We start from the raw sequence: 24,495 nt of genomic DNA on the forward strand, positions 1-24,495 counted from the left end.
CATAGAGCTCCACCTGCCTCTGCCTCCCAAGTGGTGGGATTAAAGTCATGTGCCACCACTGCTCAGCTGGATAGTCCCATATTTTATTTTTCTTGGGTGCGTGGGGGGATCTTCATACTGTGGCCTTGCCTTCATCAGTGGCCTTGCCTTTAGTACCTCAAGTACAGATTATGAACACTGACCTCCAAACTCCCATCCCCAGTCACATTACCCAGACACTCCACTCTGTTGCTCAGGTGTTAAGCTCCTGGGATCAACTGACTCTCCTGCTTCAGCCTCCAGGGCAGCTGGGGCTGTAGGCATTCATCGTGGCATCTGGTGGTGGCTTTTACTGTCTACAGCTAAAGTGGCACTATCACGGTGCCCTTTCAGGGTGTCCATAATAGGTCTACCATTGTGGTCTACGGAAGTATGTGCTACTCTCAGATCCAAGAAGTAGGAGCAGCAGGGTGCCCACCATGATTTTTAAGGTGCACCCCCCAAAAAGAGGGTCAGATGCTGAGTGATCAAAAAGAACAACAGAGAGCTCCCCAATTTTTTATTTATTTATTTATTTATTTATTTATTTATTTATTTTTTGGTTTTTCGAGACAGGGTTTCTCTGCGGCTTTGGAGCCTGTCCTGTAACTAGCTCTTGTAGACCAGGCTGGTCTCGAACTCACAGAGATCCGCCTGCCTCTGCCTCCCAAGTGCTGGGATTAAAGGCGTGCGCCACCACCGCCCGGCTTCCCAAATTTAAACTTTACATTTTATTTCAAATTGTACCCAAGGATTGCTGTGTGATAGAAGATGCTTTACTGTCTCGAGCACGTGCTGCTCAGCAGAGATCGTCCCAGACATTTTGGGTCTCTGGGAAGGGCATAGAGCTCCCCTGTCAATCAGGCATCCTTACTTGAGACCGGCCAGGGATTGCTGCGCCAGGGCTTCTGGCCAAGCCCCATGGAGGAGGCAGGAGCACAGCTCAGCACTGTCTCCGCAGAAAGCGCAGGTTCACCTTCTTGCTGGGAACCAGGACAATGCGGGCCACAGACTTCACTTCCGTCATCTCAGGAGCCAGAGCCACCTCATACTGTTGTATCAGCTGGCAGGGAGAGAGGGCGGGGCCACTGGAATCTTGCTCTGTAATTCCTGTTCCCTCTGTGGCCTTCTCCCCTGGACCTCCCAGCCCCTCCTCTCCCTCAATCCCTACACCTTACCTGAGCCACACAACCCTCTCCACATCCCTGCTCACCCGTGAGAGCAGCAATTTCATTTCCAGTTCTGCAATCCTCCGGCCCAGGCAGGACCGAACCCCGTAGCCAAAGGGCACGGAGCCGAATGGGTGTTGGATCCTGGAGTTTTCAGTCCCTTTATTCCTCAGCCATCGGTCAGGCTGGAAGCTCTCAGGCTCAGGAAAGACACTGGGATCCCGGGATGCCACATAATGGCAAAACACAAACTGGGTCTATGGAAGAAGAATGGCAGTGTGACCATCAGCAAGGGTATCAGGCACTCCTGGGCAACAGGGTACTCTAGGCCAACTCACATTCTTTGGGAAAAGGAAGCCATCAATTTCAATGTCCTTTTCCGTGATGATACGGGAGTTTGTAGGGACTACAGGGTAGAGGCTGTAGAGAAAAGAAAGTCTAGGCTCTGCTTTTAGATTGGGTGAAGGGTGTCCCACTTACTCCCGGCTTTCTGGTGCTAAGATTCTCTTCCCATATCACTCTTGTCCCTAGCCACTTCCCATTACTGCGTGATTAGAATCCCCATAGAGACCCTATGCACATGGAACCGTGTCCTACCGCAGGGTCTCCTTAATGACGGCTTTGAGCAGGGGCATGTGGACAAAGTCCTTGTGCTTGGGCACCGTCCCAAAGGGCACCACACCCACCACTTCCTTGTGCAAGGCCTCCTGGATCTCTGGGTTCTTGGAAAGGTGATACAGGGCCCAAGTCAGAGTGTTGGATGTCTAGGAGATAGAATGGGAGAGGAAGATGAAGGAAGGGAGCAATTTCTAGGGGAGAGGCTAGCTAAGCAGGGGGAGGGTCTGTGAGTGGCTACAAGAAAGCTGCCTTGCCACCAGGATGGCAAGAAAAAGAGATGAGGTTCCTGGGGAATCTCTGTGATAAGCATGAATCCACAGGTTGAATAAAGACCAATATGGAGGGAGGTTGCATTTCAGCTACAGAGGGGATAATAACAAGGAGAGATTATGCAACCAAAAATGCTAGAAATGAGCCCCCTGGGTACAGAGGGTGCTTGTGGGCAAGTCTCCAATTCTCCATCTAAACTGCAGCAAGAGAATTGGAATCCTGAGGGATGGAATATCTTAGATGTCATAGACAGATGACAGACAGACAGACATAGACACAGACACAGAGACACAGATAGAGACACAAAGAAAAAGACCCAGGGGCCCAAACACTGATGGAATTCCCCTTACAAAAAGGCCAGAGTGAGTGTCAGACCAGTACAGGATAAAATCAGGGAGTCCCTGGCTTCCCTGTCAGCCTTCCTAAGTACCGTGTCCACGCCAGCCAAGAGCAGCTCGGGAAAGGTGCCGATAGCCTCCTGAGGACTGAGCAATTCATTGGTCAGAAGGAAGTGCAGGTAGCCGGATATCTGGATGCCATCTGGCCCAGCTGCCTGTAGCTGGGCTTCTACCTCCTTAACTTTCTGATCAATCAGCTTCTTCCCTTCAGGGGCCGTGGAGAACAGAGAGTGAGTTTAAACCACCCTAAAGGCAGGGAGTGTGAAGGAAGTTATGGGAAAAGCCAGCTTCCTTCCCTGGCCCCAGATTGGGACAGCTCACCAAAGGAAAAAATGTTATCCCAGCCATTCAGGTATCGCTTCCAAAAGGGCAAGAAAGGACGAGTCCACTTGGGAAGGAAAGTGACATAGAGTGAGTTCTGGAACATGAGCCCAACAGATCTGATGAAGGTGGCAGTGTCCTCGGGGATAGTGGGCTCCAGGCAGCCAATCCTTTTCTCAAACAGGACGTAGCAGATGGCTGAGAAGTACAGAGTCTGTCACAGCAGGCAGAGCTAGGGGCCTGAGAATCCAAGGTTCTCATTAACGCCCATTCCTGCCCCCAGCCTCTCACAGCAAGGGTACCTTCCAAGGCGAAGTTGTAGAGAAGGTGAGCAATGTCTGGCACCTGGTCCCCCGATGCACTCTCTGCCCGCACCTGGTCCATTCGGGTTATAAAGTCACCAATCACCTCATTGAAAGCATCCGTGTAGAGTGCAGCCTCGGTGGGCTTCAGCAGCCGCTGGTTCAAAGCCTGACGAAGGTGGTACCACTGCTCTCCTTGTCTGGGGAGTGCCAAGAACAGCACAGGTGAGCATGGGATTTGAATAAATGCTATCTCCCACCTGCCCCCAAGGTCCCCAGAGAGTTGCAGAAATCTCAGACTCCTGGAATGTAGAATGAGGCCATTACCGACTATAATTGACATGATCTCAGAACCACAGAGCTGCCAAGCGTGGCTGCATACCCCTGTGATCCCAGCATTTGGAAGATGAAGCTGGGAGGATCAGGAGTTTGAGAGAACCCTTTACTAAAAAAAACTGTCTTTGAGTGCTGCCTGGACTTCATGAGACCCTGTCCAGGGTGAGTGGATTTAAGAAGGAAGACAGCATGTACCACAAAACCTCAGAGCCCCACCACAGCACTGTGTGAATGGGTAAGGTGACCTGGAACCAGACGACCTAGGGTCAAATCATAGGTCTAGCCAAGGCTGGCGGTACATACCTGTATTCCCTATGTTGGCTGAACTATCCTAAGTTGGAGACCAACCTGGACTACAGAATAATATCCTATCTCCAAACAAAAACAAACGAACAAAAGTCACAGGTTTACTGATGACTGACTGGGTGACCTCAGGAAAGAGGCTTAAACAGCCGTGTGCTTAGGTTCTACCTCTGCGAAGGGTGACCTAAAGCCTGCCATAACAGTACCCAGATGAGTGGTTGGTACCTGGTGTTTAGTAAGTATCTTTGAACTATGTAACTCTGGAATCTTCTGTATGTGAAATGATAAGAGCTATATCCAGGCCTTCTGTGAGGAGGTTGAGGAATAAAATAGGAGCAAGTTGGGGTTCCCCTGCTACTAGGGTTCTAAGCATCCATGCTCTTCTTGGTTCAGGGCATGGGGACAGGAGACCCACAGAATCCAAATCTTTGTTCTATACACAGTAGGTACTTAGATGTCTACCCTGGTTTTCAGGGAGGCCTAACTGGGTAGCAGACAAGCTCCAAAGACAAGTTTAAGGCGGCTCCACAGACAGCTGACTCCCAAATACATACTCTTCTCTACGAAAGCCAGATCAACTCCATTTCCATGACCCCGTGCTGCGAGGAAGAGAGGAGTCCTCCGCCCCAGCTGTGTGTGCTTGCACGCTTCCGGCAAAGTGAAAGTGAAGACCCCAGCTGTGCGTGTTTGCACACTTCCGGCAAAGTGATTTTATAACAATTACTATTAATTAGCCAGGCATACTGGAACATACTTGTAATCCCAGCACTTGAGTGGCTGAGGCAGGAGAATCAAGATGTCTGAGGTCAGCTGAATAATGAGTTTAAAACTAGCCCGGACTACATGAGATCTTGTCTCAAACAAAGAAGCAAACAAACCAAAAACAATATTACTATCAAAATTTTAAACAATTAGGTTTTAAAAAGGAAAAAATATGGTTTGGAAAGATGGTTCAGAGGTTCAGAGCACTGGCTGCTCTTCCAGAGGTTTACTTCCCAGCACCCCCATGCTGGCTCACAACCACCTGTAATTCCAGTTCCAGGGGATCCACTGGCATCTTCGAGCAATGGACCACGGTACACAGATGCACATGAAGGCAAAACACCCACACACACAGAATTTTTAAAATCTTAAAAATATAAAGAAATTTAAAATTTTGAAATAAGCCTCAACCCCACCTCCCAGGAACTTTGTTTGTGTTTGAGGAAGGCCGTCCCTAAAATAAACTGAGAGCGTTGGTGAGAAAGAAATGACAATCACAGCAGACCCCTGGGGTAGCTGAGGCTCTTTCAAGCTCAACACGCAGACCCTTAACAAAGGCCCAGTCAGGAGCAGTTCCCTGGGGGGAGCGCTGCTTTGTAAAATAAGATCCTAAAGACAGATGTGCTAAAACAAGGCAGGAAAAACAGGTAGCATAGCTGTGAAAAATAACTTTTATTTATTGATTATTTGGTGTTTATTTGTTTGAGACAAAAGGTCTCGTGTAGCCCAGGCTGTCCTTGAATTCATGATCCTCCTGCGTCCACTTCCTCAGTACTGGGACTGGAGACATGAGCTACGCACCTAGCACAATGTCGCCTTTAAATGACCACCAGTGACCACCAGTGACACACATAGAAAACTGGCTTTGGGGTAAGAGACAGGACTGGACCCCCAAAGGCTCCTACATCATGTTCAACTGAGTTGTCAGGGCAGATCCAGGCAGCCTCTTTCTAGGCCACAGGGCCAGGGAGGCTAAAGAGATCTTAAACATTATTCTCTAGTTTCAGGATTTGGAACAAAGATCCCAAGAATTATTATCTTAGTTAGGAAACTGTTCACCTGGGAAGGAGACAGAAACAAGAAAGGAAACCCCAGAGACTAAACCTGTAGGCATCAGAGGTAGCTACAGTGAGCCTATGGCCAGGTCATTTTCTTTCTGAATATCGAGGCATATATAATCCAGAATCTAGTTTACTGTTGGCTAGGGGTATCACCTCTGACATATGATCTAAAACCCCTTTTGGCTTCGTTCCTTTGTCTGTAAAGTGTAAAGTAATACTATCCGCTCCTGGGCTTGTTGAAATGGTAAAACGAGACCCTGGCTGTACAGAGGCGAGCCTGGTGTCTGGCATTGTCGAAATACATGGGTATAACTAATGTGGGAGCTATACTGAAGCATGATGGGAAAAGCCACTTACTATTTTTGGAGTTCCACTGACACAGCTAAGAGACATCTGAACATACCTAATTACAACCAATAATAGGTGTATCAATCGACAATTCCATCGCCTACCTTTATGAGCTCCTGAGTAAATAACACTCCATCCTTCAAGTGTCTCTGCTAGAATAATCATAACCTTTCTAGGCACAACTGAAATCTCTGTCTATCTTCATGTATGTGGAGTGCATCCATGAAGTTATAGCCCATGGTTTGTGTGGAATACAATACATTCTGAAACATATTTCATGAAATTAAATGGAGCTCTCCCAACTAAATGATAATAATACTTTCTCAACTACATATTGATGTATGTTCAACTATAATGCAGAAAAATGGATCCAAAGCCAGGCCTAGGGGCTAAAGGGATCCAGCCTGTCATCTCAAGATATTCACGACAATTCCCTGATAGAGACCCTGCTTCAAAACTTAAAAATTACACAGGGACTGGGATGTAGCTCAGTGGGTAAACAAGTGTCTAGCAGGTGGGGCCTCAGGTCCAATCCCTACTACTACAAACAAATCTGAAAAGGCCTTGCTGGTGTTTTTAGTTCAAACACCCTCTAGCACAGATCTGAAACACAAAAACAAGGAAAAGGAAATTATTTGCTTGTCCAAAATAGCATGATGTATTGGGAGAACAGGCAGTGGCTGGTCCCTGGATTACAACCCGCCCCAAGGACTGCTCTCTAGGCAAGCGGCAGGCTCAGGGGATGCAGGAAGGCCCTGCTCTGCCCTGCATCTGACTGGCTACCTGAGCCTACTCTTTCCTCCTGGTCCTCTGTGGCCAGGCCCCAGCCCCTTTAAGCCCAGGCTCACGTGACAAAGATGCCGTATTTGAGGCCCTTGTGGTCCCGGTGCTCCTTCCACTGCTCCATGTGGTCTCGTATGGGATACTTGCCCTCCTGGCGCATGACTTGTTCCAAGAGCGGGGCACTGGCCAGGTTCACATGGGTCTGAGTCCCAAAGGCAGATGTCCACATCGGACCATACTTGACCGTGTTCAGCGCCTGTGGGTGTTAACCAAAGTGGAATAACTGGAGTCCAGTCGGAATGACACTTCTGGAAGGAGAAATGGAGTGGCAGAGGGTCTGACGGCCACATCAGAACCAGTGGGCGGTACGAACGTGCCCTGTGCACAAGGAAAGGCACCGCGGTGGCCAGTGGTTCTGCAGACAGAGAGAAAAAGTGGCCTTACAAAGAACGAGACTATTGATGCCAGTGTTGCCTGTAAGGGGTGGGAGGATCTGAGGCCTATGGAGGAGTATGGATACGTGGGAACTGAGGATGGGGGCTGGTGCAGAGTCTGTGCAGACAGCTGTTTTAGGGAAACTGAGTAAGCCTAACGTTCCTTCTTAGCATTTAACTCTACCGTAGCAAAAAAGTACAATGACATATTATGTATGAAAACGGCATAATAAAACCCATCACTCTGCATAGCAATGTAGACGATAAGGTAAACACGGCCAGGGTGATGGCTCAGTGGATAAGGTGCTTGCCATCAAACCCTGACCTGAGTTTGAAGGTCAGTACCCACATAGTAGGAGAGAACTAATTTCTGCATGTTGTCCTCTGACCTATACACACACACACACACACACACACACACACACACTGAAACATGTGCACACCACACACACACACACACACACATATATATATCACACCATGCAGACACATATATGCACATATACAACAAATAAATATAGTAAAAATAACTTTAAATTTTTAGATAAATAGAAAAATGTTTAAAGATAAAGAAATAAATCTACTGTAGCTTCTGTTTTGTTGAGTTGAAAACAAATGTAATTACCAAGAGAAAGGTAAAAAACACAATTAGGAATTCTAAGAAAAGCATAACTTGAGATGAGACATTCAGGGTCAAATATGAAGTAGGCTGTATTTTGTTTGTTTGGTTTTTTGCTTTTTTGTTTTTTGGTAACAGCAACAAAAGTAATGAGTGGTTATCTAATTCCTAAGTCTTTTCTAAGGGCAGGGGTGTAGCTCCAAGGTGGGAATGGCGCCTCGCATGCACAAGACCCTGCACACAGATGGCTGCATCTTGGACTTTCTAAGGCACTTGCTAACTGGTACTCTTAGGATCTGGGAAAGTGGCATTGCTAAGGGCTAGGAGCATCCAGTAGCCGAAGCTTGCTGACCTTGCGCAAAGCCCTGGCTGCTACAATGTATTGATAGTTACTGAAAATGAGAGAGAAAAGGTGATGGGGGTGGGAGGGCTCAAAGGAACCTACAGGTGTGAAGCAGAGTTTACTGAGTTACCCTCACTTACTGAAAGATAATAAGACCCTGGGGTTTCCAAGTCACTTCCTCTTTCCCAATTGCTGCTGGAGACAAGAGAGCAGAGTCAGCTCTGCTACAGAACTCACTACAGCTCAGATTTACAGGGAAGAGACTCACCTCTGAGGTTCCGGAAGGAAACACCACCTGATCTGTAAAAATGTCAGTCTTCCTGGTTGTCTCCAGATCACTACAATATAATTGCTTCCAATCCAGTGGTCCAGAAGCCACCCTGAGTTAACAAGGCTGCCCGCTGCTCAGAAGCCAGTCTTGACAAGACTCCCACATCCATCGGTCCACACGTCCACCTCCCAGGGACACGGTCACGGTGGGTGTGATAGGACCCTGAACGGTTCAACCACAGTGACTACTCCTATTCCCCCTTAGGAGAGTCAGAATGTACACCCCTGGCTGGTGGGAGTTCAAATGGCTTGTCCCTATTTTGGAGGACGATTATTGATATTTATAAAAATCACTATAACTTTACAAATGGAGGACAGGATAGTCACAGAATGGAATACGATATCAACTAAAAAAGCACAAAGTGGCCCTACTGTACTAACACAGAAAGATACCCAGAGTAAGGAGTCAAAAAAGAATGTACAGCTTCTGCCTAAGAAAACAGGGCTGGAGCTCAGGAGATGGCTCAATGCTTAAAGCCCTTGCCAGAGGACCAGAGTTTGGGTTCCCACACATCACATAATGACAAATGGGCGTGGCAGCCCACCTACTTCTGGCCTTGGAAGGTGAACAAAGGGGATCTCTGAAGCAAGCTGAATGAGTGGGAGAGCTCTTGCCTAGCACACATGAGGCCCAGAGTATAGTTCCTAGGGGTCAGGGGAGAGGACAAGGACACAGACCACTAAAACTGAAGTTATATGTGTGGCACTTGGGAGGCAGAGGCAAGAAGATTACAGGTTCAAGACCAGCCTGGCCCACATAACAAAAAAGAAAAAAAACTTGATGTAACATTTTTATTACAATGTAAACAGTCGTAGAGAGCTTCTGCAGTGACAAATAGTGCTTTGTAGAGACATTTACTTTCTTCTTTATACTGTGACTTATTTTCCAAATTTTCTACCACAATCTCAGAGTCAGGAAAAATTATTTTAAAAAGACTTAGTATGGGGACTGAAGAGATGGCTCAGTGGGAAGAGCCATCTCTTCAGAGGACCCAGGATGGATTCTTAGCACCCACATGGTGACTCACAATTGCCTGTAAGTCCAATTACAGGGGAGCTGACACCCCCTCTTCCAGCCTCCACAAACACCAGGCATGCACACGTTGCACAGACACGCATGTAGGCAAGACACCCATACACATAAAATAATAAACACTTTGAAGAAAAGGAAGACTAGACAAATAGCCACTGAACTGGTCACAAGTGCCTTCCCCGCAACCCATAGCTTCTGAGGTTTCCTGACTATCAGGGCAGGGATTTCAGTTTCTTCCTTTTTCCTTTAGACTGCTCTCCTTCAGCTTACTAGGTGGCACTCAGCAAGGACCTCCTTATGTAAGGACTTATTTTAGAAAGACATCAGGATACTCGCTGAGAGATGTGTGCTGCCCCGTGTGCCGAACGCTAGGAGGTAACCTGAGCCAGCTGGCTGGTTCCAGCGCTCTCACAGAGGGCTGCCTCAGAGTCACGTTGCTGAGCTAACGTGTCATTAGGATGAATGAGAGAGCCAGCCCTCACTTGGTGGAACTCCAGAGGCGGAGAGTGAGGAACTCATCAGCATTCACCTGTGGAATAGGGCGCGCCCGTCCCATCCTGGACACAGGTGTATGGCAGTAAACACTGCAGAGAACACCTGAGCACAGGCCACATCCCAGTATGCCAGACAGCTGAGAAGTGAATTATATATGTTCCCAATTATTCCTTCCTAATTATTACTTCCTAATTATTTTGTAGATGTCTTTTTATTGTTGTTTTTTTTTTTTTTTTTAAAAAAAAAAAAAAAAAAAGAGCCAGTGGTGGTGGTGCACACCTTTAATCCTAGCACTAGGAATGCAGAAGCAGGCGGATCTCTGTGAGTTCGAGGCCAGCCTGGTCTACAGGGCAGCTAGGGCTGTTAACACAGAGAAACCCTGTCATGAAAAACCAAAAAAAAAGGGGAGGTCTGTCCTCTGACCTACACATATGCACCATGTCATACATGCTTTTACTTATACACACACAGGCACACACACACACCCCAAATCAAAGTTACAATATTATGTCATTTTATGCCCAGTAGGAACGATAGCTTAAAAACTTCAACAAACAAAAGAAATAAACAGGAAATTAGCACTCATAAAGGACAAATGGAAATCCTCACATATTGCTAGGAGATTCTCGCTGTGAAAAAGTTTGACATGGAATAATATGTGACCCAGCAATTCCAGTCCTGTGTATGCAAGAAATGAAAACATGTCTACACAGACTTGTCCACAATATTTACAGAAACTTAACAGCAAATGGTGGGCCAGCCCAGACACCCACCAATAGATAGAGAAACAGATAACCAAGCTATAGACACACAATAGGGTATTGTTCAGTCATGAAACAAAGTACTGACTCAAGCCATAACTTGGATAAATTTTTTGTTTTGTTTTGCTTTGCTTTGTTTTCTGAGACAGGGTTTCTCTGTGTAGATCTGGCTGTCCTGGCACTAGCTCTGTAGAACAGGCTGGACTAGAACTCACAGAAATGGATCTGTCTGCCCCTGCCCCCGCCCCGCCCCCCTCCCCTCCCCCACTCCTGCCCCTGCCCCTGCCTCTGCCTCCGGAGTGCTGGGATTAAAGGCATGAACCACCACCTCCTGGTTTAACTTGAACAAATCTTATAAACACACGATAAGAAAAAAAGACAGATATAAAACAAAAGGTCACATGTGGTTCATCCTCTCCCCATCCCCATTAGAACTCTTTTATCCAAACACTGTGTGCATAAAAATGGTGGTCAGGGACTGGAGAGATGGCTCAGAGGTTAAGAGCACTGACTGCTCTTCCAGAGGTCCTGAGTTCAATTCCCAGCAACCACATGGTGGCTCACAACCATCTATGAGATCTGATCCCTCTTCTGCAGGTGTACATGCAGGAAGAACACTGTATATATAATAAATAAAATCTTTAAAAAAAGATTTAAAAAAATGGTGGTCAGGGATGCCTGCAATCCCAACCTTCCAGAGGCTAAAGCAGTAGGATTGCAAAACTGAGTCCAACCTAGGCTACATACAGAGCCTCTTTTAAGAAAATAAGTCTTCTTCTGAATTTGAAAATAGTATTACTCTATTTCACCACTAGAAGCAAAAGATCACACGTATGTGTCTGTTTACTTGTGTTACTTTCATGTACATATTAAATGTATCTACATACATGACAAAATCTTCTAATGGCTTCTTTTCAGCTAAGTTTATAGTTGAGAGAACATATAAACTAACAGTGTTGAATTAAATCAAATGCCTTGTGTTCACATAAAAAATAATTTTTCAATAAACAAGTTAGCCTAAATTGGTTGCTAAACTAAAAATGAAAATGTTTTCAGAGTCATTAGCGTACATCCGTGTCCCAGCTGGAAGGTCATGTTTATCTCTGCTAGATGTTTTACAGTGTCACGGCTTGACCCAAAGTCATAAAACTATAATTCCAGCCTAGAACAAAATGATCTCTGCTGTAACTCTTTGATAAACAAGACTAATACTGTTGGCAGGAGGAAAGCACACACCAAAGCTGGCAGCACAAAATACATGGTAGACACGCAACTTTCTTGTGCTGGTTATTTTAGTTCACAGAAGTCTACCTGTGACAGGCAGATGAATGCTTAATACTCTGTTTCCTGCATCCTGTGTAGCAAGTTAACTTCTTCAGCAAGGAAATAGCATCTCTCAGGAATGGGAAGAGATGGAAAAGGATAGAGAAGAGAGGGATGGGGAGGAAAGAGGAGATGATTGTTGATTTTTCAAATTCTCTAGAGAAAGAAAAAAGAAAAATGCTTGCTTATGGGGATACCACACAGCCTAGGCCTGGTAAGCCAGGCACAGGCTTCATTCCGGTTTTTTTTTTTTTGTTTGTTTGTTTTTTTTTTTAAGGTTTTCAAGACAGGGTTTCTCTGTAGCTTTGGAGCCTGTCCTGGAACTAGCTCTTGTAGACCAGGCTGGCCTTGAACTCACAGAGATCCGCCTGCCTCTGCCTCCCAAGTGCTGGGATTAAAGGTGTGCACCACCACCACCCGGCTATTCCTGCTTTTTTTTTTATCTTTAGACAGAATCTCACTAGAGAGCCCTGAGTGGTCTAGAATATGCTATGGAGCCTATACCTCCCAAGTTCTAGGGCTACGGTGTAGACTGGTTTTATGCAGTAGTGGGCACTGAACCCAGTAGGGCCTCACTACCCAACTGCATATGTTCTTCTCTCCAATGAAGGGGCTGGAGAGACGGCTCAGCAGTTAAAAGCACCGGCTGCTCCTCCAGAGGACCCAGGTTCTATTCCCAGAATCCACAAGATGGTTCACCACCGTCTGTAGCTCAGGGCGCAGGAATCCATGCTGGTTCTATCCTAGGCCACAGAGGCAGGAGATTGTAGTGCCCAAGGCAAGGAGGCACAGCAACAATCTGTGATAGACACTCAACTCCTTTTCACGCCATGCCTACACTTTGGGAACCAAAACTATGAGAATCTCTAAATAGCAAAGACAAGTGTGAATGGTTAGCTCTGCTTGCTGATTGGGACCAACCACAGACGATGACGACGGTGAAGTCCAGGGAAGTGGCAAACCCTAAAATGGTCCTTATGTAGTCCATATGGCAGATGTGATGGTTTAAGTTGGTAGAAGGGATGTAGGGAAGAAGTCATCGAGCCACTTTGAGACAAACACAGGACACATGCAGACGTGTGGAGAGATAAGGAAAGGATATGTAGCCGCTGTGGAGACCAAACACTGAACAGTGGGAGAAGAGCAACACCCCTGTTTTAGAGGATGCTGGGAGTCAGTCCTGGTAGATCAGGGAAGGGTCATGGAAGAGACTACGATCTCTCTTTCAGTGCCTGTCCATACTACATCTAATCCGGGTTTCTATCATGTCTTAGAGTTTCTATAGCTGTGAAGAGACACCATGGCCATAGCAACCCTTATAGAGGAAAACATTTAATTGAGGTGGCAGCTTACAGTTCAGAGGTTCAGTCCATTATCATCATGGTGGGGATCATAGTTGCATGCAGGCAGACATGGTACTGGCTGTATCTTGATCAGAAGACAACAGGAAGTAGACTGTCTCACTGAGCAGTATCTTGAGCATATATGAGACCTCAAAAGCTCACCCTCACAACGACACACTTTCTCCAACAAGGCTATACCTACTCCAGCAAAGTCACACCTCCTAATAGTGCCACTCCCTATGAATTTATGGGGGCCAATTACATTCAAACTACCATGTAACCACCAATTTCTTGACAAATGGCCAACGAAGAATCTGTATTCTAGAACTCATAGGAACTTTCCAACAGCCAGACTTCAGAAAGGCTTCACCTGCATGAAAGACAACAGGACATGATCGATTTTCTGATTCGATTTCTTCTATCTCACTCTCCTGTTGATTTCTTTAGCTGTTTGTTTTTTTGTTTTTGTTTGTCACAGCTTGTTTTTGAGACTTGGTTAATTTTACTAAAGGGTTTGTGCCAAATCCGCTCTGTTTGTTTTAGGCAACATCTGACGACAATGTACACAACCATGATCCTGTGGGAGTTGGTCAAGCCTGTCTAGAAGATATATTTGAGCACTTTCTTTCTAGAATAAACTAGAGCTGTTACCAATCCCTAACTGGCTGCCAACCTTCAAAGAATCTTTGACGATCCATGTATGGTGATGCACACCTTTAATCCCAGCACTCAGGAGCTAGAGGCAGGCGGATGCCTGTGTGTTTGACACCAGCCTGGACTACAGAGTGAGTTCCAGGACAGCTAGGACTACACAGGGAAGCCCTGTCTCGGAAAACAAAGGGATGGTTGTAGGGGCCCAATTATACAGGCCCATATTTTACATGGTCAGGCGGTCAGAGAATTTTGAGTTACCTACAAGGCACACTCTGTACCTGCTACACAGAAGGAGGTTGCCTGGCTTTTGATAGTAAAAAAACAACCTGCTGCCATCCTAAACAAGTGGTCAGGATATGCTAATGTAGTTTTGCTCCTTCTATTGTAAATTAGGAGGTCGCCTGAAAAAGAGGTGTTTTTTAATCTATGTGACAAAATGGGCATGGGCAAAACATTACCTAAAAAACAATGTGAAAAAAAACTTTGAGTTACCTCCCCCCTCTTAGTTTACCTTAATATAAAAGCTGTTTAAAAAATAAGCGCGGGTGATTTTTTTCAGGATGTAAATTGTCTCTAAAACTCCCTCCCCATACTGTTGTATAAAATGTGCCTCTTTTATTCCCACACCTCCGCTCTGGCACGAGAAATTTTTTTTTAAATATTTATTTATTCTGTATACAATATTCTGTCTGTGTGTATGTCTGCAGGCCAGAAGAGGGCACCAGACCCCATTACAGATGGTTGTCAGCCACCATGTGGTTACCGGGATTTGAACTCAGGACCTTTGGAAGAGCAGGCAATGCTCTTAACCTCTGAGCCATCTCTCCAGCCCACGAGAAATGTTTTATGTCAGGGCTGGTCCCCAGCAGATGATGACAATGAGGAGGAGGAGGGGGAGAGAAGGAGAAGGAGGAAAGAAAGGAAGCAAGCATGTGCAGAAGAGAATGTCCTGGAAGGAAGGGACTTCTCAGACTGGAGGGTATCCTGCAACTCACACTGAGCTATGATTGCTTGTGTTTGGGGGTTGAGTGGGTAGGGCAAGGATGTAGGGGGTCAGCATCTTGGACTTATTCTCTTTTTACACTATAACAAACTATCTAAAGCTAAAAGTATCTCTTTGTGGTTTTACTGACTGAATCAGACAGGGCTTGGCTGGCTTACAGAGAAGAACTTAGCATGTCTATCCTTGTCGCTTAGGGAGGACTGTGGGAGCAGTGGATCCCAGAGGTGCACGGCAGCTAGCCTGCATATTCAGAGTGGAGAGCCTAGGGTCCTGGAGGTGGTACTAAATTATAACTATGGTGCCTAGAAGGCACTGATTAGATTCCCCGTGAAGAAACGAGGGTGCCTGCTGAAGAACACTGTTTCTCTCAAGGGTGACAACTACATGAGCCAATGAGTCTAGAAAAAAAAAGGCGTGTTAAATGACTAAACGACATGGTATGTGATTATCCTAGTGAATCGTTTCTGGGCTAGAGAGCATGGAGTGAGCATGCATGAGGCTCTGGGGTTTGATCCCCAGTACTGCATGAAGGAAGGAGGGAGGGGAAAAGAAAGGAAGGGAAGGATATAGGAAAAGATCACTCAACTCCAAAAAAATAATAAGAATAAAAAAAAGTACAGCTGCATTTTAACATCTCCTAGCTATGGCCCTGTTTGGTTTAGTGATGGGTCCCTTAAGAAACTCGGCAAAGCATACATACTGCTCACACCAGCCAACAGCCCTAACAACCAAAGTATACTCACCAAGGCCAATGCCTATTTTGCCATGTCAACTAGCCAGGCCTTGAGAGCTGATAGTTACCAGCTCAATAAACAAGAGTAAACAGGCACAGGTTGCTCTTTTGCCTAATCTGGTTGGCAAATGTCAGAAAGATGGCTCACTCTGGGTCAGGCTTGGGAGTGCAGATGGGACAGCCTGTCTCATTGCTGTCAGAGTGCCACCAGGACTTAACTCCAACTCCTCAAAGACACAGAATCCACATCTCCAAGTAACCGGAGGTGTTAACCAATTAACCGAATTCCAGCCTCCCCTTGTTCTGGACCTGGGCTTGGATGAGCCTCCCACCACATCAAACCAAGTCAGTGGCGCTACCCGGACACGGGATAAGAGGCAAGGTGTGCAGTTTACTTATGAAGATGTTCATGTTGGAAACTAAACCAGGGAACATGCAGACCAAGCGCCACTATAAACCCAGCACGGAGGCTGAGGCAGGGATGGCCTGAGCTCAGGAGTTAAGGACCAGCCTGAGCAACACCATGAGACCCAGTCTCCAAAAGAGAGAGCTGGAGGTGGGCATGGTGGTGCACGTTGGTAATCCCAGTACTTCAGCCATGAGTAAGGCAGGGGGATTTTGAGTTCAAGGCCAGTCTTGGTTACATAGTAGATCTGAGGTCAGGCTAACTGGGCTACCAATACCCTGCCTGGAAAACAAAACAGGACAGAAAACAACAGCAGTTGTATCCACTACAACTGTTATATAGTTGCACTATATGGCTACTATGATTTATTATCCAGTGGATGGACACTTCACATGTTTCTATTATATTTATTTCTTTATCATCACTAATTTTCAGGGCTGGGGATGGCATCCAGGGCCTAGTGCATGCTAGGCAGGAGATCGATCACAGAGTTGTGCCACAAGCCCTACAAAAAGACATTTTTGTGCAAGTATGCCGTGATTGCTTCGCTGTCTGAAGAACATCTATTCTTATGCCAGAAGACAGAGTTGTCACAGACTCCAGAGACTCGGGCCAGACGTCCTGACAGGAAATTCCCCTGATTTTGCAACCCAGAGAAACAAAGAGAAGACGTGAGAGCAGAAAAGGATCTGAGCGTGACTCAAGGCTTTGCCGGTCGGTTGCGCACTCAGGAAGCTGTGAGCGCTGCTTAGCCCCGCCCTCAACTCCCACAGCCGCCCAGCCTGGAGCCTGATAGAAAGCTTGGCAGAACAACAGGGACAACATTGTTGGTAAGTCCCAGCATTCTAGAGCAAAAGTGAGGACAAGGAGTGAATGACCCGAGGCAGAGGCTGAACCTGGGGACATCAGACCCCAGCGCTCAGAACTGAGGGGATGGAGGTAGACAGACACAGGCCAGCCCTTCAATTTACACGTAAACAGTTCACAAAATGACACACACGTGCAGGGGCGACAGGGGCCATGAGGAGTACCTCAAACCAGGGGATGTTGAACAAGAGATACAGACTAGATGACATCTCGTCATGCCCAGGATCAGTATTTTTAAAAGGTAAAAATTTAATAGAGGGGCTGGAACAATAGCTCAGCAGTTAAGAGCTCTGACTGCTCTTCCAGAGGAACTGGGTTCTATTCCCAGCAGCCACAACAATCTGGAACGCCTGTCCCAGGGGATCCACTGCCAGCTTCAGACCTCCTGGACACATGGTGCCCAGACATACATTAATACATTTTATTTTATATAAATAAAATAAAAATAAATCCTCAAAATATTTTAATAGAAACTTATTGTATATTTGGGGCTGGAGATATAAATCAGTAGTTAAGAGCACTTATTACATGAGCAGAAGACTGGGGTTCAAGTCCTGGCACCCACATTGTAGTGTACATAAACGCAGAGACACAGATTCATACACATAAAATAAACTTTTTCTTTTTGGTTGTTTGAGACAGGGTTTCTCCATAGCTTTGGAGTCTGTCCTAGAACTAGCTCTTGTAGACCAGGCTGACCTTGAACTCACAGAAATCAGAAATCTGCCTGCCTCTGCTGCCTCCCAAGTGCTGGGACAAAAGATATGTGCCACCATCGCCCGGCTTAAAATAAACATTTTTAAAAGGAAATTTAAATGCAAATTTAACATATGTTCACACCGCATTTTTTCAAAGATGCTTGGTATTACTTTTTATTAGAAAGAAAAATCTGTAGGCCTAAGGCTATAGTTTGCTGGTACAAAGACAAAGAGGCTTCCAATTTTTATTTTATTTTACGTATACCATATGTGGTATAGGCATGTGGGGGGGCTAGAGGAAGCCATAGGGTTCCCTGTTCTATACTCTCCATTTTATTTCCCTGAAACAGGGTTTCTCACCAAGTTCTGATGTTCCCCATTCCAGCTAGGCTGACTGGCTAGTGAGCTCCTTGGATCCACCTATCTCTGCCCAACTCAATTCTGGAGTAACTTAAATTAAATTAAATGCTCAGCTTCCTCTCTCTCTCTCTCTCTCTCTCTCTCTCTCTCTCTCTCTCTCTCTCTCTCTCTCTCTCTCTTGCATGAGTGTTTGGGCTTAGAACTCAGATCTTCATGCTTGTTCAGCAAGTACTTTTACCCACTAAGCCATTTTCCCAGCCCCGGGTGATTTTTCTCTTTCTTTTTGGCAGAACCCAGGGCCTTGAGCACGCTGCTATCTCCAGCTTCTCAGGTGGCTGCTACATGCCATTGCTTGCCCTGTTTCTCTGAGGTCCCTTGTTTTCTGACATCCAAGATTGTAGTGGGAATTGTGCTCAACCAGCTGCCCCCATTGCCCAGCCAGCTTCCCCTTTGTGTGACAATCTCCTGGTTTGGGTAAGAAAGACCTCAAGTCTGGCTTTAGGGATGAGGCTTCCCAGGGCAAAGCAGCCTGTGCCTGCCCAGGAAAGAGCAATTAAGTTACACCAAGGCTTTAACCAACTTCTGCCACACGGCAGAACCAAGACACCTGAAGGAAAACAAAATGGTGACTTTTATGAATCTTGGTATAGAAAGCGTTTAGAGGACCAGGCTAGAAAAGGTCTGTACAACTGACTGTAAATGGAGCGTCCTAGGCAGTGGTGGTGTTAGTTCGGGAGATAAGGAGCTGTGTCTTCTTAGAGACTAGTTAAGCAGTCATGAGCAGAATTTTTTCAAGAATGCATACAGGGTTTGGAGAAGGCCAAGTTTAAGGTGATAACCTGGGGTATTTGAAAGAAATTTCTAAGCAATATACAGAAGGAGTTATTTGGGTAAAGCACACGCAGTAAGATTCAGGAGCAGTGGCAATGACCTAATGGTAGAACTTATCATTAAGACAGTGTTTGCGGGTGGGATGAGGGGTGGGGGAGGTGGAGGGAGCAGGAGGAGGGGAGGGGAGAGAGAGGGAAAAGGATTTGGCATGAAAAATGAGAAAAGATACCTTTTTGGTTTTGGTTTGTTTGTTTCTACTTTTTTTTTTTTTTTTAAAGAGCTCATACAGCTCAGACAATGGGGGTGGGGGATTGTTTCTCTGGGCTGCAGAAAGTCCAGGTTTCATTTCCCAGCACTTCTTAAGGGTGTGTGTACTGTGGGGGGGGGGGGAGAGGACAGTGAAAATGTGGAAACGGAAGCTAAAGAGTGAAAGGAGATGTGGCGATGGGCAGCTGAAGTACTACTCGCTGAGACTAGTACTCAAGAGCAGAGGCACCCAGAGAGAGGCCCGAGGCACCCCACAAATTATTCAGGCTGTCCCACTCACTTGAGATCCAGAGGTCTGGGGTAGAACGCTGCAGGGTGGCCCTGGAGGCCACTTTGCACGGCCACCTCCCTAGACCTCAGCTCGTCCTTTCCCAGTGCAGCCACCCAGCCACTGTTCGTGGGCTCGTGTATAGCTGTGCCACTGGTGCACCAGAGGGCAAAGCAAAACCCCAGCAGAGTGCAAGGAGCCTTGTGTTCGATGCACACAGAGCACAGTAGCTATGGGACCACAGTGGTTCAGAGAGATTAAAGACAAAAGGAGGAGGAAGAAGAAGGAGGGAGAGGAGGATGGAAAGGAGGGAAAGGAGGAGAAAGGAGCCTTCTGGGACCTGGCCCAGAGGGTTAGAACCCTTGCTGCAAAGCCTGATGACCTGAGTTCGATCCCCGGTACTCACATAGTAGGACAGAGTCAGACATGTGTCATGTCATGCTAATGGAGACGTGTACACACACATGAATAAATGAACAAACAAATACATGTTTAAAAAAACTTGTAACTTAAAGCAAGAAAACAGAAACCGAGCCTAGGCAGCCAGGCAGGAGTTTGCCAGAGGGGCACAGCCGCCACAGAGTCCTCCTTCAAAGGCCAAGGAGAGCCATGCCTAGGACTCCAGAAGGGTAGGTGAGATACCAAGCAAGGCTGCTGGAGATCCAGAGGGGCGTCCCCGCCCAGCGTGCAAAGCGTGCAGGGTTTGGGGCTTTAGGGCATCTACACTGATGGGTTTCAGTGTTCCAGGACTCCGAGAGGGCGCTCTCTGGTCAGTTTCCCCTTCTCTCACTCTTCCCATTGTCTTGGATATAGGTCACTTTGTAACTTTACTGGGGAAAAGCAGAAAGGGGTTTGTCTTGAGTAGCAGATCAGACCCTACATTTTTGTTTTGTTTTGTTTGTTTTTCGAGACAAGGTTTCTCTGTTGCTTTGAAGCCTGTCCTGGAACTAGCTCTTGTAGACCAGGCTGGTCTCGAACTCACAGAGATCCGCCTGCCTCTGCCTCCCGAGTGCTGTGATTAAAGGCGTGCGCCACCACCGCCTGGCTTGGACCCTAAACTTTTGACTTGGTGCTCAAACAAGACTTTTGGGACTACTAGCACAAATGAATGCATTTTGCCTTGTGATAATGAAATTGGGGGTGGGGTGGGGTGGAATGCTATGGTTGTGTGTGTGTGTTGAAGGCGTGATCCCCAAGGTGACAGCACTGAAAGGCTCTGGGACCTCTCAGAGGTGAGGCCTAAAGGAAGGAGTTCGAGTTATCACTACCCTAGACTCCCAAGGGTGACTTCATTCCCACAAAAACAGGTTGTTATAAAAAAAAAAAAAAAAAAAACAAAAAAACAAAAAAACAAACAAGGCTGGCTTTGGAAATCAGTACGGTGATTTCTCAGAAAACTTGGAAACAATCTACCTCAAGACCCAGTAATACCGCTTTTGGGTATATATCCAAAGGATGCTCAATCGTACCACAAGGACATGTGCTCAACTATGTTCATAGCAGCATTGTTTGTCATAGCCAGAACCTGGAAACAACCTAAATGCCCCTCTATCGAAGAATGGATAAGGAAAATGTGGTACATTTACACAATGGTGTACTACACAGCAGGAAAAAAAATAATGACAGCTTGAAATTTGAGGGCAAATGGATGGATCCAGAAAACATCATATTGAGTGAGGTAACCCAGACCCAGAAAGACAAATATCATATGTACTCACTCATAAGTGGCTTTTAGACATAAAGCAAAGAAAAACCAGCCAACAATCCACAACCCTATGGAACCTAGACAACAAAGAGAACCCTAAGGGAGACACACATGGATCTACACAGGAAGGAGAAAAAGACAAAGTCTCCTGAGTAAATTGGGAGCATGGAGGTCGTGGGAGAGGGTAGAAGGGGAAGGGGAGGAAGACAGGGGAGTGGAGAAAAATATATAGCTCAATAAAAACAATTTGACAAAGGAAATAAAAGGAAGGTGTCAGAGGAAAACAGAAAAGAAAAAGAAAAGCAAGGCTGGTGTCTTCCCATACTCTCGCCTCCTTTCCTACTGTATGACCTCTCTCTTGTGCATCACAAGCAAGCGCCTGTCATGTGATGTCACTCATCATGATACATACAGTAATAAGACCTTCATCAGAGGCTAGCTAAACAGAGCCACCTATTTGGACTTTCAGTTTCCAAAGTTGTGAACAAAACACACTTTTTTTCTTTACAACTTGTTCATTCTTCAGCATTGTGTTAGAGTTAAACAAAACAGACGAAGACTCGGGAGCGCACCCAAAGGACACGCAACTATAGGAGTTTTCCTTCTCAGCAGAGACAGTTTGAAGAGGAACCAATTCTAACAGACACAAAGCAAGTTGTAGAAACACAGCCTTCCCAGTACTGCTGTCACTGGGTTTTATGGATGTACAACACTCCTCTTGTCACACCAGCCACAAGCACATGCAGCAAAGATTGATATATTTCTCATGGGACAGCTCAGATTCACACGATCACTGTTTAGAGTTTTCCTAAAACTGCAACCCTCAGCCGGGCGGTGGTGAGACATGCCTTTAATCTCAGCACTTGGGAAGCAGAGACAGTTGGATCTCCGTGAGTTCAAGGCCAGCCTGGTCTACCGAGTGAGTTCCAGGACAGGCTCCAAAGCTATAGAGAAACCCTGTCTTGAAAACAAAACAAACAAATAAAAACTGTAGCCCTCTGGACTCTTTTAAAAGACCATTCATGGGGCTAGAGGGAAGGCACAGCAGGTCAGTTTCTTTGCTGCTCTTCCACACGACCTGAGACTCATTCCCAGTAACTATAAACTAGCTACCTGTAACCCCAATTCCAAGGGATCCTCTTCTTCTGACAGACAGACAGACAGGCACACTCAAAAACACATACACAGAAATAAAAATAAATCTTAAAGTATATATATATATATATATATATATATATATATATATATATATATATGGCATTGTCCTGGCTGATTTTGTGTGTCAACTTGACATAAGCTAGAGTCATCAGAGAGCAAGGAGACTCAGTTGAAGAAATGCCTCCATGAGACCCAGCTGTAAGGCATTTTCTCAATTAGGAGGAAGGGAGGACCCAGCCCATGGTAGGTGGGGCCATTCCCAAGAAAACAGGCTGAGCAAGCCAGGGCATGCAAGCCAGTAAGCAGCATGTTCCATGGCCTCGGTATCAGCTCCTGCTTCTGGGATCCTGCCCTGGTTGAGTTCCTGTTCTGACTTCCCTTGGTGATGAACAGTAATGTGGAAGTGTAAGCCAAATAAACCCTTTCCTCCCCAACTTGTGTTTTGGTCATGGTGTTTCATTGCAGCAATAGAAACCTTAACCAAGACAGGCATGAGGGTGCACATACAGAATTCCAGCTCTCGGGAGGCTCAGGCAGAAGAGTTATAGCCAACCGAGGTTATATAAGGAAACACTGTCTTAACAAAACAAAAACGAACAAAACTCCATTTATTCAAGGTGCTGCTCTCTCAGTCTTCTGTAAAGCCAGCTAGAATTACTTCTTGGGCAAATCCCTCTGAAAAAGCTTCAGTCCCCAGCCAGGAGGCATTCCCCAGGCGTCTCAATTTCTAGAAGCTGAGATCAATCAAGAACTTTTCAGGCCTTTTGTTTCTTGGTTTAGAGGTGTGCAGGGAATGGATTATTCTCATCACCGCCCCTCCCCCGCCTCCTTCCTCCCCTCTCCCCTGGATTAGCTATGTAGACTGGCAGGCCTTGAATTTATAGCGATTTAGAGCCATTCTCGCCCAACACAACCCCTTCCTCTCTCAACTTGTGTCTTTCACACCGCTAGTGATACTCATTGCCTGTTTTAGCTCAAAGGGTTCTGTCTGCACCTTGCACACCCTTCCAGTTTATGGCAGGAGCCTCAGACTCTGGCGACCTAAGTTCCCACTTCTCTCCCACATCCAGCTTCTCTATCCTGGTGCCCAGCCCCAGGTGGCTATGCCGCTGCCGGGTTACCTGGAGTTCGTGCAAACGCAGGACATAGCCTCGGAGGAATAGCTGGATAAAAAAGCGTAGCGGTCCGGGTCCGGGAAGCTCCTCCAGACTGCGCAGCCGCCGCGGGTCCTGACCTCTTCCAGGACCCTCCACAGTCTCTGCCCGGAGAGCTGCCGGGATTGCAGCCTTGGCTCTGGCCCCCTGTGGACACAGGCCACGGCCCACCACACGCGTGCCCAGGAGCGCCCACCTCAGCCTTGTGCAGCTCAACGCAGCCATGGATGGTGCCTGCGAAGCCAAGAGTTTGGATCCAGAGACTGGGTGGTACCCCAACCAGAGGCAGAACCCCAGGCTCTTGGGACCGGGCGGCTTTAAAGGCAGAGGTGACCCGGGAGCCGGTCGATAGAAGGTCAGTCAGTTCTTTTCATGACCCTTTCCAGTCAGGAACTATCGAACGCACAAGTGCCAGAAGTTGACAGTGTTACCCAGCGAGAAGCCCAAGCTCTCTGGAGTTAGCAGCTTCCTCTTCCACGGATTCCTAGGAACTTGATTGGCTATTAACTTTGGGCTGGAGCACAGAGGTCAACTTCCAAGACCCTCAGGCCCCACCCAGCAAGACCAGCCTTTGCTTGTCCAGCAAAGGACCATCTCTGGTGCCCCTCACTTTTCCAGATGGCCCTGTACCGCACTGCTGTTCCCCGGAGGCTGAGGCTGTGTGTGGAGCTGAACGAGCTAAAGCGGGCCAGCTGCCAAGGTCATGTGAGCCCGGGAAGGAGGAAAACAGAAAATTGCGGTTATTAGTGGTGTTTTAAAAACACAGTGCCCCTATCGCCACTACTACCACACACTTAACCCAACTGTGCTAAGGCAGGATTTTCCAACCGTCAGGTTGAGAACAGATTTAGGGATTTGATTTTATTTTCGTTTTCCTGGGTTTTCATTTCCCCATTGTTTTTTTTTCTTTTCTTTTGTTTTTTGATTTTGTTTTTTAAGACACAGTCTTATCGTGTAGGCCAGGCTGGGTTCAATTTCCACTTTCCTGCCCCAACCTCCAGAGTGTTGGGATTAAAGATCT

At 46.6% G+C, this 24,495-nt stretch overlaps 1 protein-coding gene across 1 annotated transcript; it reads right to left on the reverse strand.

The window, feature by feature from the left end:
• Positions 1-734: 734 nt before the first annotated feature.
• Positions 735-24,134, reverse strand: LOC119820452 (sterol 26-hydroxylase, mitochondrial). The gene is made up of 9 exons (XM_038338799.2): positions 23,442-24,134; positions 6,755-6,945; positions 3,097-3,296; positions 2,795-2,992; positions 2,506-2,678; positions 1,785-1,951; positions 1,526-1,607; positions 1,232-1,444; positions 735-1,081 (listed from the first exon to the last, which is right to left on the reverse strand). The coding sequence occupies exons 1-9, from the start codon at positions 23,697-23,699 to the stop codon at positions 962-964; spliced, it is 1,602 nt and encodes a 533-aa protein (XP_038194727.1). The 5' UTR covers positions 23,700-24,134; the 3' UTR covers positions 735-961.
• Positions 24,135-24,495: the final 361 nt, after the last annotated feature.

Source organism: Arvicola amphibius, chromosome 8 (assembly GCF_903992535.2).
Source record: "Arvicola amphibius chromosome 8, mArvAmp1.2, whole genome shotgun sequence".
Taxonomy (NCBI): domain Eukaryota; kingdom Metazoa; phylum Chordata; class Mammalia; order Rodentia; family Cricetidae; genus Arvicola; species Arvicola amphibius.

Bases quoted from the DNA above. Each gene is read 5' to 3' on its own strand.
- LOC119820452 (XM_038338799.2), bottom strand. From the start codon at position 23,699: ATGGCTGCGTTGAGCTGCACAAGGCTGAGGTGGGCGCTCCTGGGCACG. The intron at 2,679-2,794 runs GTGAGCTGTCCC...CGGCCCCTGAAG, and splicing joins GGATAACATTTTTTCCTTTG to GGAAGAAGCTGATTGATCAG. The intron at 1,952-2,505 runs GTACTTAGGAAG...TCTATCTCCTAG, and splicing joins TCTTGGCTGGCGTGGACACG to ACATCCAACACTCTGACTTG.